A 15,679-nucleotide genomic window follows, 5' to 3' on the forward strand; every position below is an offset into this window, starting at 1 on the left:
GGATCTTTAAAGCTCCAAGAGACTACAACCACCAGAGGCTTCTACAGTCTCACTAATTTTCTGTCCTCCTCTGAAGACTATCAAGTGCTACAGAAACAGGAAGGAGGGAGATGGCTGAGGGCTAGCTGACATCTTGTGGCCCAAAGGAAAATAGAAACTAGTGTCTTGCTAAAGATATGTTTAGTTTTGATGCCTCTTGGGAAAGTTTGAACCAGACATAAAAGGAAAGGAGTGTGCTTAAAGGAATCAGGTGCAGCTGCCTTGTTCTCAGCCTCCCTTTGCCAGATAGTGCTGAGAAGCAAACAGGCTGGGAAATAATGCTGGAGGTGGCAGAAACCAGGCTTTTGCTTCCAGCCACTGAGAACCATAACAGATACAACCCAGCTGCCAGTGTATCAGGTGAGAGGTATTCAGCAGCACAAAGATCACCCACTAAAAAAGTCACATTTTAGGAGGGTGAGAGGCTTCACCTTGGTCAAAGTAGCAGGCCTTGCTGGGAAGGAGTTTAAAGATGACAGTAGAAGGTGGTGAATTTATCAGTGAGAAGGAACATTGTTAATGTGGAGGAAGGAAAGGGGAAAAAAACACCTCAGAACTGCCAGCTGATTTCTTTTCTTACTGGCCTTGAAATGTTAGGTGGAGGGTATGGAGAGGGAGGGACCTTACATGTGTACAAAGATCTTGCTCCTGGACCAGAAGCTGTGTAACCAAAGGGACTTGGTGGTGTGTTTCAGGGTCTACAGCACAGAGGATTTCTGCTTGCTATCTCACCCTCATACAGTAGTTTATGTTTCAGTGATAAAGGTCTGATTAGTGCAAGTCCTTCAAGGAACCTCTGCAGATAGACCTTGTTTTTATAACAGAAATAAATTACAACTAGCTGCTGATCCTGTGTCTGCTGCATTATGACAGAGACCCATTGATTTCCTTTTGAACATTTAGCTAACAGAGATTTTACAGACAACAGGGCTGTTGGGCCATCTTGTGAGCGATTTATTGACCATGCCAAGGTCAGGTTCCTTCAGTGACACACAAACCATGGGCATGAAGATGTGCAGGTTGGAGAGCAAACATTAGCATACATGGGATGGCTACCTTGTCTTTTACTCAGCCCAGTTTATTTATCTTCCATTCCTCCATGTGGGTTTAAAAAAACAGCACATAGACTCGGCTGGCTGCTCTGTTGCTAACCAAAGCCATGACTAACAGCTCCTGTGGGAGCTCCTAGGAGAGCTCTTAAGTTGGAAATTTTCCAGATGAAGCCTGCTTCCACTTGACATGAGGCATCTGAAGTTATTGCTTTCTGGCTCATTCAACACATTTGTTGACTTGCTCTGTTGACTCTTGCAGTCCATCTTCCACGAGAGCCTGTTGACAGCCTACTGCTCTGAAAATGGAATCAGTGGGGAAAAAAATGTGGCTAGACAGGATGCTAGATAACCTCTGTAGGCTCCTTTGCTCACAGAAGGTCGAACCAAAAGGTCTTTCAAGATCCTTTCCAACCTGGGCCATTCTGTGATTGTGCAAGATGGGAACAAAGGGACAGGGACAGGCAGCAACACATCTCAGAATCATTGTCAAGCAAGAGTGGACCAGCAGGCAGAAGAAAAGCTTGGAACTTGTGGTTCTCTGCTCTCACCAGTAGCCTAAAGCAACTGAAATCTCACATCTTCAGCTGTGTTCTTGCAACAGCCACTTTAAAGCTTGTGAAAGATGAGAGAAACTAAAAGATTGTGGCCATAAAGGCACTGCACCCACGGTGATATTTGACTTGCTGCAGGACTGTACCTACCTCAAATCCCTAACTGGAAGGCAGGAGGAAAATCTTTCAGGTATAGCTTATTGTTCAGCATGCCAAATGCTCCATCAAATGGTTTCTGCTCTGCTGTTATTCCAGTGTTCTTACTTGTCAGAAAATGTCATCATCTACCCACCTTGCTATGGGTTTTCAATAAATCAGGGCTTCTCTGCTAGAATCCAGAATGACAGCTGTTTAATACAATCAGTATAAATCTCTTTACATGCCAATAATGAGTATGGTGAGAGTGCATCTCTGATCCCTGGAGAGGGGAGAATTAAGGCTATGAAATCTGAGGAAGCTGCCATTTGCTGTTATCCAGCAAGCAAGAGCATGAATCTGGCAAACAAAGGGCATGTGCTTTTCTCTTATGTCTGTTGCTTCCTCCAGATGTTTTCCCATTAAGGAAGATACTGCAGTGGGAACATGAGCAGGCATTACTGGAAGCTGCACCATCACAGAAGGAATGAGATGTCATCAGTTGCTGGAGTCGATGTGTATTACCACTTTTTCACAGAAGCAGCTCTGGTTGTTCTTTGCATCACCTGAAATAAGTGCTGGGCTTTTCTCACGTGCTGTTGTGAAAACAGAAAGTAAATCAAAAGAAACATTTCCTCTGTGAAAGAACCTGTTGAGAGTTAACTTCTCTTCTTCTTTTTTTTCAATAGAAAGTGCTCTTTAAAAAACAACTTCTTTTGTAAAGAAGCCACCAACTCACCACTTTCCCTCCCAGTTCTTAAGCTGTTGGCATGATCAGGGTTTTGAACATAGTGCTTCAAGATGAACTCTGCTTTTACGAGTTAATAGAGTATTAGAAGAACTGTGCTTAGGATGTTCAAATAAATGTTTGAGGGTTTTCTTGGTAACCAGGCCCAAGTCTGCTCTCATGTGAGGCACTCTGTGCCTGCTACAATAGGGCAAAGGCTCAGCTTATCTCCAAAATGACGCTTAATTTCAAAAGGTTTTGCTAGCACCACAAACTCATGGATTTAAAGCAAGTTTGGTATGTTGTCCACCCACACTACAGCTGCAGTTACCTTAAAGTTGCGGGGTAAGATTTCAGAGGAGCATGTGCTCACCCACATGCTTCAGGCTGCAGTGTGACACACTTGGTGACAGTGAGAAGGAAAGGTTCTCTCTGTGTCAGTTTGCAAGCATCAGAAGGGCTTTAAACTTGAACCTTCACTGCCATCATTTTGTTCTAGAGCTTACCTCTGTGCAGGAAAAATACTCCTGTAGAAAGCATGACTCCCCTTCTAGGGTAGCAGCAATCAGTGCTGAAGAACAGTCAAAACATAGTCAGAAGGCATCACAACAGGACTTTGCCACTATTATATTCTGCAAAGTTAAGGTCTTAGACAGAGGCCAGGGCCTTGGGTTGCTGATTAAGGCAATTCACAGAGCAACAGACAGGGACAAGCAGAGCCCCTCTGAGTTGAGAGGTTGATGCTTCTGCACCTAAGATTTCACACTCTGCCCTTCAAGTGCACATAACACAGGGCTTTTATAAAATGCTTTACATAAGAAAAGCTTTTTAAAGCCTGATAAGGTTGTTCATTGAGAGGGACAAACACAAGCCTGTTGAGCTGGGCATGTGTTTTTTTCCTGGATGATTTCAATACAAGGCCAGGGCTATGGGAGGAAAAGAAGGCAAGGCACCCACGCTCAAACAGTGTGTGACGTGCGGCTCATGTAAAGTCAGCCATACCAGCTGAGCCTGCAACAAACGTGAGCAGACCTGATGGCAGACTGCCTGCTGCTATGTGCAAAGTGATCAGAAAGGGAAACCCTCTGAAAAGCAATCATTTCACTTCTAGCCAAGCCCTGGTCTCGAAACTCTCAGCCCACCTCATTGCCTGAGAGTCTCCTCTGTAGCAAGTAATCAGGCCTGCCCGATGCAGGACCAAAACGCTTGCACTACAGTAAAGCCTCCCTGGTTTTAGCACCCTCTCTTTCAACATATAACTGCATCCCTAAGTCCCTTTTCTCAGGTACTGTGGGGTGTCCTCTTAGAAGGCCTTTCAGCTTCTGGCCTTTCCAAATTGATTTCCTGGTCACTAAAGAAGTTAAAAAAAACCCCCACAGTGATCAGAGCATACAAAGCATGAGGGAATGCTGTAGGGTTATTAAAACTGTTTAAAATGTCCTTCATTATAGAATCACAGAATCATTTTGGTTGGAAAAGTCTTTTAATAATACTGAATCTGACCATCCTCTAACTCTAGCAAGGCTGGTGCTAAACCATTACCAGAACTGTAACTAAAAGGAAAGACGCTGGCAGAAGACAATGAGTGCTCATACCTGTTGTCTCTCTTTCGTTATAGTCTACGTGCTGTGGCTTTTAGGGGGCATTTCTCTAGCTAAGGAAACCTGATTAACACCATTTTTGTTCTGCTTCTCACAGATGACCGCCTTCAGGACCACCATGTGTGCTGGAATGTAAAATTCTTCAAAGGAGAAACCATATTAAAAACCTTCTGGAACCGAGATAGCTCCACCTTTCATCAGCTATCCTGGCAACTGGGCGTTGTTCTACTGACAATGTAAGTACTTACTAGACTCTTAAACTGAATTCTTGCCACCACAATCAGCTTGTACGTATACACCACTGCTTTGGCAGTCTTGCTGAAGTATTTACGGTGGCCATACTTCCATATGCATCATGCTGCTTAGGTCATGATATGAAAATGCTGCCCTAGCTCTGAGGTGCTGACTGCTCAAAGAGTTTTAAAAGGTCTTGGTAACATTGAAGACAAAAAATACCCAGCAGAAAAGCTCCAGTACCAATTAAAGATACAGATTCTTGTTTATCATAGAATGGTTTGGGTTGGAAGGGACTTTAAAGATCATCTAGTTTCAAACCTGATACTTCTTACTAGACCAGGTAGCTCAAGGTCCTATCCAGCCTGCCTTTGAATACTTCCAGGTTTGGAGCTTCCACAGCTTCTCTGGGCAACCTGTTCCAGGGCCTTGCCACTATCCTGGGGAAGAATTTCTTCCTCACACCTCACCTAAATCAAACTTCTCCCAGTTTGAAGCTGTTACACCTTGTCCTGTCACTGTGCCTTTGTCAAAAGTCCCTCTCTGTCCCTCCTGTAGCCCTTCAAATACTGGAAGGCTGCTAGAAGGTCTCCCTGGAGCCTTTTCTTCTCCAGGTTAGAACAACCCCAACTCCAGCAGCCTGTCTTCATAGCAGAGGTGCTCCAGCCCTCTGACCATCTTCATGGCTAACAGTTCCATTTAATGCATCTGAATGTCCTATCAGTAAAAAGCAAATGTGGGGTGTGAGAGACTTGATTCAGAACTGCCAGACTGAATCGCTGGGCTGACACCAAAATTCGTTTTCCACTGATCTTGGCTCTTTGGAGCTTCACAATTCATTACCTGGTGGTCTGCATGTGCTGTGAATGAGGATCTGAAATACTACTTACATGATTTCAGTAACACCAAAGCACCAGTCTCCAGCCCACTCTTGCTTTCTCCATCACTGGTACCAGTTTTGTCTCTTATAAACACAACTGGGACATTTTGTTTCCCCAGCCAGTAAAAGAAGCTACATTTTTCTGCACAGTTCAGATAGGTGAGACAGCTAAAAAGAGGTCTTAAAAGACTGATTAATATTCTTTGGAGACAGTACAGAGCCTGATGAAGCAGGAGCTCCTTCTCCCTCCAACAGATTGTCTCACTACAGGCACATTAATGGCACCTGTTCAACAACATGGACTTATGGCACCAATAAGAGTGGGTGATGGAAACTATGGATGTGGTTTCAGCCTTCAATAATAGGCTCACAGGGGAAGAAGTCCTCAGACACAATGCTAGCAAAATACACAAACTGCTTCTCTGGAGCCTGCTCCTGCTTCACTGCTAGGCTGCTGAGTGAGCACTGCCTGTGCACACTGAGCTCTTCTCAAAACGAAACCCAAAGCAGGCATGCAGGAAGTCACCTGCAGTCACCAAATCACAATCTCAGCATGGTGGGGTTGGAAGAGACCTCTGGGATCATCTAGTCCAAGCCCCCTCCTACAGGGTCACTCACAGCAAGCTGACCAGGATTACAATGTCCAAGTGAGTTTGGAATCTCTCCAGAAGAGACTCCACAACCACTCTGGGCAGCCTGCTCCAGGGCTGCAGCACCCTCATAGCAAAGAAGTTCAAGTGGAAACTCCTCTGCTCAAGTTTGTGCCTATTGCCCCTTGTTCTGTCACTGGGCATCACTCAAAAGAGTCTGGCCCCATTCTCTTCTTGCCCCCAACCCTTAGCTACTGATCAGCATTCAAAAGATCTCCTCTCAGCTTTCTCTTCTCCAGGCTAGACAGCCACAAGTATCTCAGCCTCTTCTTCTCACAGGGATGTTCCAATCCCCTCAGCTTCTCTGCAGCCTCCACTGGACTGTCTTCCACTGGACTGTCTCCCATAGGTCCCTGCCTCTCTTGAACAGAGGGTCTGGATCTGGACATAATACTCCAGATGTGGCCTTCCTAGGGCAGTGTAGAGGGGGACTACTCCACAACACCATAACTAAGGTCCAGTTTAAGAAGAAATAAGAATTATAATCATTGAAAGAGTTTTTAGAGTTCTGAAAGTGACTGCCCCACAAAGTAATGACAAGATTGAAGATAACCAACATTGTAACACAGCACTAATGAACTTCACAGAAAGAGGTCCACACTGTCCAGTCAGTGGAGAGCTGCAGGTGCTTGCAGCTTGATTTATGATATGTAAACCCTCTGTTTCAGATTTAAGACTCTACTTTACAGCTATTGCTTGTGCAATGGTCAGAGATCATTTGCCAGCACTTCTTGTTTGCAGGGTTGTGAGAGATGAAGTTCAGATTATTAAGGAACTTTTAGCTGCAGAGCCAATCCCAGTCCAAGCAAATGATGCTACAGTCCCTTCCTGTGGTAGCTTGAAGTTGCAGGCAAGGAAGTTTTTCACAGAGTGGATTCAAATACCACTACAATCAAGTGAAACATAGACTTGTAGCAGACAGAAGAATGCCTATAAAGACGTCCGTGTTTGCTATACATTAATAGTAAGGGCTGACAGTCTCCAGGGGGTGGACACCTATCTTACACCCACCATGAACCAAGAATAAAGACTCATGCACTTGATTAAACACAGGAGAGTTTCATACTGGAGGCAAAGCAAAAGACTGCAGAGCACGAGAGTGACAGAGGTAATTTTTATCCCTACCTGAACCCCTCTGCCACATAATGTTACCTGAGAAACAGTCTTTTTTTTGGCAACTTCTTTGTATGCTAATTCCAACCCCATAATCAGAAGAAATCGGTGGGCTTGGTTTGCTCTGATATCTGTGTTCAGTGAATCCTGAAGAGGGCTTTAGGCTCCAGTCCTCAAACCTCAAACTATCTGGCCCTGTCCTGCTGACAAATTGTGCTTCTAAATTTCTTGTCTGGTGTAAGACTCTGATATTTGCTTCCCCCTCCATGATTATTTTTCTGTCCCTTTTTAAAGCATCAAATGGGTCAATGATAGATGAGACCCAAAAAGATAAGGAAACTAAAGATGCTCAGGATAGCAGATTGCAGATTTGGGTGGAACCCACATCTTTCTTGTACAGACAACTGGATGAAATCTCTGCGTGCCAAACACAGTGGTATTAAAGCAAACCTGGGACCGTCACAAACATAAATACCTTTAATGGGAAATTCTCAGGGTTGTTTCTTTTAGCAGGTAGCAAATGCCCTGCAGTACATTTGTTCCTTCATTCTGTTCCACTGCAAGACCTGCCCATCAAGGCCTTAAATTCCTTTCCAATCAGACCACTGGAGGGCCACACTCCTCTACAGAAGGAAAGCTAAGCTCTGTTATTGCATTCAAAGGATATTAGGGCTTTAAGTTGTCCTTTCGCCTTTCCTACAGGCTGCCTGCCTGCTTCTTGGGTGAACCTGTGGCTTCCCTGGTCTGAGAGGGGACGTGGGGCATGGTGCTGCACTTGGCATTGACCTTGCTCTTCTTAAAAATGCCTTACAACCCCAGAAAAGTAGCTCAGATACTTCTGTGCGTTGAGAAGTGCTCCTTGGGCAGAGTTTCCCAGCCCCCTTCACTTCACCTTCCTGCCTGTGGGAATGCTGCCAGCAGAGTCATTCCTTGCAAAGGGACTGGAGAAAAAAAAGGGTTTAAAGAAGAAGTTGCTGTGCTAGAGTTGGGGCAAAAGTGAAGCCTGTGGGTTCAAACACATTGACTAGAGCTGTACTAATATTTCTGCAACAGCCTATTAAAAAAGAAACAGAAGCAAAGTCTGGCTGTAATTCCCTGCTAGGATGTTTATGCCTAAGTACAGTATATGCAAAAAACATAGAATCATAAAATTATAAGGATGGTTTGGGTTGGAAAGGGCCTTAAAGATCATCTCTTTCCAACCCCCTGCCATGGGCAGGACACCTCCTGCTAGAGCAGGTTGCTCAAAATGCCACAGGCAGAGCTGAGTTTAAACTAGCACATGCCTCAGGTTACCAGTGCCACAGCCAAAGACACAGGAACAGACCAGGTCTAGAGACTCACACAGCATCATCCCTCCACAGAGACTAACAAAAATACTACTAATAATGATTAAAAAACCCTCCAAAGCTTCCTGTGCTTTCCCCTCTGGTAGCAGTAGTAGCAGTAGTGGTAATAACAGTAATTTGACATTGCTGATGAGAGTTGTACATAATCCACAAAGTGCCTGGGTCAAGAAGATGGATCCTGCCAGGGTGGGCATGGGCTGATGACACACAGAAAAACTGCTGAGTCAGATTTGCATTGATCCTCACCCTCCCGTCCCACCCCCAGCCCTGAGTCCCCACTTTGATGCCACCAAAGCCGATGGTGATAGGGTCAAAGCTGAGGACAGCCTGTGGAGAAGTGACCAGCCATAAAGGAACCCAAGTGTGGGACGAAAGGTCTGCTACTTGTTGTCAGGACAGAGTTACCCACACTTGAAATAGCTCATAGAAAAGAGAAGAAACCAGCCCCGTGCCTTGTCGCAGCTACCCGGAACAGCTCTAAACACACACAGAAACAGACAGCTATGACTGAAAATCTTAACCAAGGCTGAAGCTGCCAAACTGCTCTTGGTTGTTGGGATGTGGAAGGGGCAAACTGCTGCAAATGAATATTAAAAAGTGAGTTGTTGGGTGTGTTTTAATGCTTGAGATATTCTGGTTAGTTTTTCCTCCTCCAGTCTCGGTGGTGTTTTCCTGTCGCTCGCTCCTCGCGTTGTGCTGATCTTTGTACCGTAGGTGTGCTCGAGTGTCCGACGCAGAGTGTTCTCTCCCCACTGCAAGAGTCAGCCCAGTCCCACCCTGGCCCAGCTCATACCCCACCCCAGGCCCCGTCCCTCTGGGCTTAGATAAGCCATTCCTTTTTGCTCTCGTCGATGGTCTCCGTGAAGTTGGGATCATTGTTCATGATGGCGGCGTCGGCGCTCTCGGCTGACTCTGCCCCTTTGGCCTCGTTGGTGTGGTAGGTTCCCTTGTGACGGAACATGTAGCGGATCAGGAACACCAAGGTGCAGAGGATGGTGAAGATCACCACGGCGATGACACCTACACGGAGGAAGGAAAAGATGCCACTAGCAAGGAGAATACCTATGGATTTTGAAACCCAGAAATGGTCCCACAACTGAGCCAAAGCTCCCTGGGCACTTAGACATCACCACAGCTGCTTCATTTCCACTGCTCTCATATTAATGTGTAGTTTCTGTGACATGCTTCATTTCACTGCTCTCATATTAATGTGTAGTTTCTGTGACATGCAAAATGTCACTGACTGGAGACTGCTAGTGACTTTCATCCCGCAGCTGAACTTCAACATTAGTATCTACTTAGAGAGGTGAGCCTAGCTGGCTGTGAGGGAGAGGGTGCCGAGTGCTCTCCAGACATGATGGGGTCATGGTCTTGTGTCACAGCCTGGGCAGCTCTTTGAGGATGGAGTCACTGATGTACATTTCCCAGGCAGTGGCCATGTAGATCTACCACAGCCTCTCAGCGTGTCCTTGAAAACTGGCTTGGCTCCCTGTTGGCTCACTCCACCCCCTAGACACTGGTTCTCCATAAAGATGTGACAGCTTTATCATCAGACCTATCCTCATCTACAGTGGTCTGTCTGGGGGTCAGCCCTGTCATGGTGACATGACAGTGATTCTATGATTCTATGACCTGCCCTAGCTGATCCTGCTTTGGCAGGGGACTTGGCCTTGATGAGCTCTGAAAGTGCCCTCCAACCCCTACCATTCTATGATTCTATGTTACTAGGATTAATCTCTGGATTATGACCATCAGTATTTTAATTTGGTTCCCACTGAGTCTGAGGGACAAACATGGTGAGATCAACCTGCTACACTAGGACACTGAACCCAAAGGGATCTACACAAATTTCTCTCTCACTTTGTTCAGGTATAATTTACCCACAAGTCAGCTCCTGGCAAATCAACTGAACACCACAGAATCACAGAATGTCAGGGGCTGGAAGGGAACATCCAGTCCAACCCCTCTGCCAGAGCAGGATCACCTACACCAGATCACACAGGAAGGTGTCCAGACAGGCCTTGAATATCTCCAGAGAGGGAGACTCCACAGCCTCCATGGGCAGCCTGTTGCAGTGTTCTGTCACCCTCACAGGGAAAAAAGTCCTCATATTTCCATGAAACTTCCTGTGCCTCAGCTTCCACCCATTGTCCCTTTTCCTGTCACTGGGCATCACCCAGCAGAGCCTGGCTCCAGCCTCCTGGCACTCACCTGCACATACTTATAAAGATGAGTGAGGTCAGCTCTTAGTCTCCTCCTCTCCAAACTAGACAGCCCCAGCTCCCTTGGGCTTACCTTGTAGGGAAGATGTTCCACTCCCTTAATCATCTTTGTGGCTCTGTGCTGTGCTCTCACAAGCAGTTCCCTGAGGTCCTTCTTGAACTGAGGGGCCCAGAACTGGACACTATTCCAGATGTGGCCTCAGCAGAGCAGAGTAGAGGGGGAGGAGCACCCCTCTCGACCTACTAACCACTACTTAAACACTCCAGAATGGCATTGGCTGCCTTGGCCGTAAGAGCACACTGCTGGCTCATGGCCAACCATCCACTATGACTCCCAGGTCCTTTTCCATTTCACTGTTCTCTGGCTCTGTGGCTCTGGCTGTTCTTTCCCAGGTGCAAAACTTGCCCTTGTTGAACTTCATTCAGTTTCTCCCTGCCCAACCCTTCAGTCTGTCTAAGTCTCACCGAAAGGCAGCACAACCCTCTGGTGTGTGTCAGCCACTGCACCCAGCTTTGTGTCATCAGCAAACTTGCTGACAGTGCACTCTGTGCCCTCACTTTGTGCCCTCGTCCAGGTTGCTGATGAATATATTGAATAGTACTGGTCCCAGTACTGACCCCTGAGGGACCCCTCTAGCTACAGGCAGGCCTCCAACTGGACTCTGTGAACATATCAATAGCAGTTCAACCATCAGAACCATGCCACAAAGTATCTGAGAAGACAGTTTTCCTACCTCCAATAATGGCAGAGTTTCTGTTCACTCCATCTCCTATAGCTTGGCCGTTGTACGGGAAATCAGCACTGGCTGTAAAGAGGGAATGAAAAGATTCAGGTGGTCAGAGCAGTGAAACTTCACACAGCAGTTTGCTTGCAGCATCCTCAGAGAAGATTTCAAGACAGTTTGGTTGTTAGACACTTCTTGAAATAAGAGAAAATGAAAAGAATGCTTCATTATCATCTAATCCCTCAGAACTTCTTGCTTCCTCCTAAAATCAAGGAAATCCTCTTGGCAAGCACTGCTATTGACACAGGAGGTCATTTTGTCAAGGTCATTCAGTCCCTTTCTTCAGCACTAAACCAAGCAAACCCCTGGATTTCAAACCTCTGTAATCATATGTATCAGTGTTAGAGAGATTTTTGCCTCTGTCACTGCTATCCATAGAAGGCTTCCTAAGTGTCCAGGGTTTTGTGACCACCACTGGGTACAACTGCAAGCTCCCTGGAATAAAACCAGCCATCCCCAGAAGGGTTCAGAGGCAGGTTGGATGGGGCCTGGAGCAACCTAACCTAGTAGGAGGTGTACCCTGCTCACGGCAGGGAGTTGGAACTAGATGATGATCTTTAAGGTCCCTTCCAGCCCCAAAGCATTCTGTGTTTCTGTGATTCTAACCCTTTTCCAGCTGCACAGCCCAAGGCAAGCAAAGGACTGCATGTTCTCTTGGTCCTTGCCATAGAGCAGCTACCCAAAGGAACATGTGCCAGTAGTTTTGCTAGTCTTGGAGAAAGCCCAGTGTGCCAGTTCAGCCACTGCTGGAGCTGCTTTGGAGCTGAAATGCAACCATAGAATCGTTTTGGTATGACCATTCTTTGACACCCCCCAGGTGACCTTAACAATAGAGTGCTGTCACTGTCAGGCACTGCCTGCAGCTATGTCATTCAAACCTGCATCATTTGTCTCTGAGCTTACTACTGTCACATTACTTGGCAATGTTTAGCAACTCGGTAAGAAGACAACAAGGTTCTTTCTTCCATCCCATTCCATGATGGAACTCAGGAACTGAAATGAGGAAAGAACATGTTGGAGCAGGCTGACAAAGGTGAATAGTAACAGTGATGCTCTGGTAGAAACACAGGAGACTCGGGAGTGCTCTTCACAGGTTGTAAAGAGGAGCTCCTAAAATGACTGGTCAGACTGGTCAGACAAAATCAGTATTGTTCCTTGTGACCCTCTTGTTCCATGGAGACCTAAACCACACTGGTATAAATAACTAGCTCAGATGGCTGTAATGTGCAAGTGGAGGACAGAGGTAGATGGTGGTTGGACTTGATGTCTTTAGAAGTCTTTTCCAGCTGAAATGAGTCTGTGATTCTGCAGGGTGGGTTGGTAATGGACAGGTGAGTGCCTTCATGTCTCTGTCACAGGCGAGGACACCTCTTCCCTGTACAGCTTCCTCCATTGCCACTGTGACATTAATTCTAACTATGTCTCAGCGAGCCCTTCAGCGCCATCTGATACTTAGACTGTGACAGCTTCAAATCATGACTTGCCACAGCAAATAGGAGCTACTTTATGTAGTAGTTACCTTAATAACTCTCTCTGGACAGCAACTTGGTTGTGAATGCAAAGTGAGGTGGGCATGGGGAGGATACTGCAGGAGTTTGGTCTACAGGCCATGCTCCCTGACTGCTAGATCAGGCTGTGACTAGAGCTGTCCAGTTCTCATTTATTGCCTGGTCTACAAAGGTTGCTTTCCAACAGCTGATTCTCATCCGAGTAAATCTAGAGTCTGAACTTAGGTCTTGCACTTTTCAATTTTCTGTCATTAGCCTCAGGATAAATCACAGAATCTCAGCATGGTAGGAGTTGGAAGTGACCGCTGGGGATCATCTAGTCCAACCCCTCTGCTAAAGCAGGGTCACCCACAGCAGGTTGCTCAGGATCATAATGTCCAAGCAGGTTTGGAATCTCTCCAGAGGACACTCAACAACCTCCCTGGGCAGCCTGCTCCAGCACTTCAGCATCCTCACAGCAATGAAGTTTTTCCTCATGTTCAGATGGACCCCCTATGTTCCAGATTGTGCCAACTGTCTCTTGCTCCTTGTCCTGTCACTGGCCACCACTGTAAAGAATCTGACTCCATTCTTTTGCCCTACCCTTTAGCTGTTAATGAGCATTGGCAAGATCCCCTCTTAGTCTGCTTTTCTCCAGGCTGAACAGACTCAGGGTTCTCAGAATCTCCATACAGGAGAGAATCTCCAGCCCCCTCGGCATCTTTGTAGTCTCTGTTGGACTGTCTCTCTTGAACTGGAGAGCCCAGAACTGAACACAATACTTCAGCTGTGGCCTCACTAGAGCAGAGGGAAAGAAAAACCTCTGTTAACCTGCTGGTCAGTCTTCATAATGCAGCCCGGGAGGCCATTCGCCTTCTTGACCACGAGGGCACACTGCTGGCTCATAGTAAACTTGTCCACCAGGAATCCCACGTCCTTCTCCATGAAACTACTTTCCATCAGGTCACCTCCTTATTTGTATTGGTGCAGGAGTTATCTGCCTCAAGGGGCAGGAGTCTGCACTTTGCCTTGCTGAACTCCATGAGGAAGTCTGGAAGTCTGTCTCCAGTCTGTCCAGGTGTGGCTGGAAGGCAGCACAGGCTGATGGTGTGTCTGCCACTTGTCCCAGTCTGGTATCCTCAGCAAACTTGCTGTAGGTGCACTCCATCCCTTCATTCTGGTCACTGATGTAGTTGAACCAGACTGCACCCAGTTCTGATGCCTGGGGAGCATCGCTAGCTACAGGCCTCCTACTAAACCCTGCACGGCTGACCACAACCCTCTGAGCTATGTCCTTCAGCCAGTTCCCAATCCACCTCACTGTCCACTCATCTAACCCACACTTCCTAAGCTTACCTATGAGCGTGTTGTGGGAGACAGCATCAAGAGCCTTGTTGAACCTGAGGCAGACAACATCCACTGCTCTCCTCTCATCTACCCACTCTCTTTAAATGCTTTAAGTGAGATTAAAGGAACTTTCCAGCACCTAAAAGGGTGATTAAAGACTGTCTGCAGGCAAAATCCACATTTTGGCCATCATTTTAATGACATCTGGAATTTTAGATGACCACAAAAATGCAGCAGGAGACCTACCACCATCCAGCATGCTCATCATGGTTATTACCAGAGCCAGCTGCCATTCAGTGAATGGGAAGGGGAGAAGAGGCTGGATAAACAGATCATAATTAGCTGCTAAAGATGACAGATGCTGTGGATGTAACAGAATGAATGGCAATTTTGCTTCATTATGGTAGGTGTGATTTTGCATCTGCCTTTTCCAGAGTTCTTACAATGGATCCCACATAAAAGCCTTTTGCAAATTCTAGCAATTAAAATGCAAAATGACCCTGCTCAAGTAGAAATGTGGCCCAGGAAGTGGGTGTGGGCAGAGAAATGAGCCTGTTTACTACAGGGAGGGGAACACTAAGGCCAAGCAGGAAGATTTTAGCTAGAGAATAGTACTGAGAAGCACAAAGTAAAAGGCAGATCTCAAATTGCCTTGCCCTACCATCAGTGTTCCATGCAAGCCTTTGGAAGCAGTGGGGTTTTTTTTTCACTAAGCTTTTTCCTGAGTGGGTGAGTCACAGTTAAAATGCACCACACCACACAGAAGGAGACTTGTTAGATTTGCTCCAAAGAGGAAAGGATGGGAGCCACCACAGGTCACCAGCAAACTGATTTTGTTCGGCCTGGAACTAGCTGTTAGCACACTAACAGTAAAGCTGCTGTCACCTTTCTGCCTTCAAGAAATGCATGTGCAGATGTGGCATTTTGGGACATGGCTTAGTAGGCATGGTGGTGCTGGGTTGATGGTTGGACTTGGTGATCTTAGAAGTCTTTCCAGCTCTAGTGATTGTACCATTCTATGTCCACAATTTTGAGAGACTCATCGTGAAGACCAGCTGGGGTTTCACATAAATATGACTTAGAGAAGCAACCAAAACAACTGATCACAAGGTATAAAACCCCACAGAATGATGGCACCGATGAAAAGCAGAACAGTGAGGGAACAAAATAAAAGCAAGGATGTGAACTAGAACTCCTTCCTCATTCTAATTTGTGGACAGGCACCCAAGAGCTGAGCTTGCAAAGAGAGCAAACACTCACTGCCACCTTAGGATGTTGAGAAAGTAGATCCAAGGGAATATGCTCATCTGTAACTCCACAGTACCATAACACAGAGGGAAGCAAATGCAAGTTCTCTGGCTCATTTCATCAAATTAGGTCAACTCAGCTGATCAGGTCAAACTACAGCCACAGCTTGAAATTACAGAGCAGTCCTTATTGCAGACTCTAAGTACAGAGACTAATTGCTTGACTCTTGATAGTAGAAACTAAGTACAGCCAAGAGTGA

The 15,679-nt window shown here is 46.3% G+C and overlaps 1 protein-coding gene across 7 annotated transcripts in view; it reads right to left on the minus strand.

The window, feature by feature from the left end:
- Window positions 1–7,443: 7,443 nt before the first annotated feature.
- CNTNAP2 (contactin associated protein 2) overlaps window positions 7,444–15,679 on the minus strand; it is a 1,124,907-nt gene continuing 1,116,671 nt past the window's right edge. For all 7 annotated transcript variants that reach the window (XM_064169555.1, XM_064169553.1, XM_064169552.1 and 4 more), the window contains 2 exons: window positions 11,288–11,359; window positions 7,444–9,351 (listed from right to left, as the gene is read on the minus strand). In XM_064169555.1, the coding sequence (XP_064025625.1) occupies window positions 9,152–9,351; window positions 11,288–11,359 (272 nt within the window). In that variant the 3' untranslated portion in view covers window positions 7,444–9,151. The remainder of the gene's footprint in view (window positions 9,352–11,287; window positions 11,360–15,679) is intronic.

The sequence above is a fragment of the Pogoniulus pusillus genome, chromosome 32 (assembly GCF_015220805.1).
Source record: "Pogoniulus pusillus isolate bPogPus1 chromosome 32, bPogPus1.pri, whole genome shotgun sequence".
Taxonomy (NCBI): Eukaryota; Metazoa; Chordata; class Aves; order Piciformes; family Lybiidae; genus Pogoniulus; species Pogoniulus pusillus.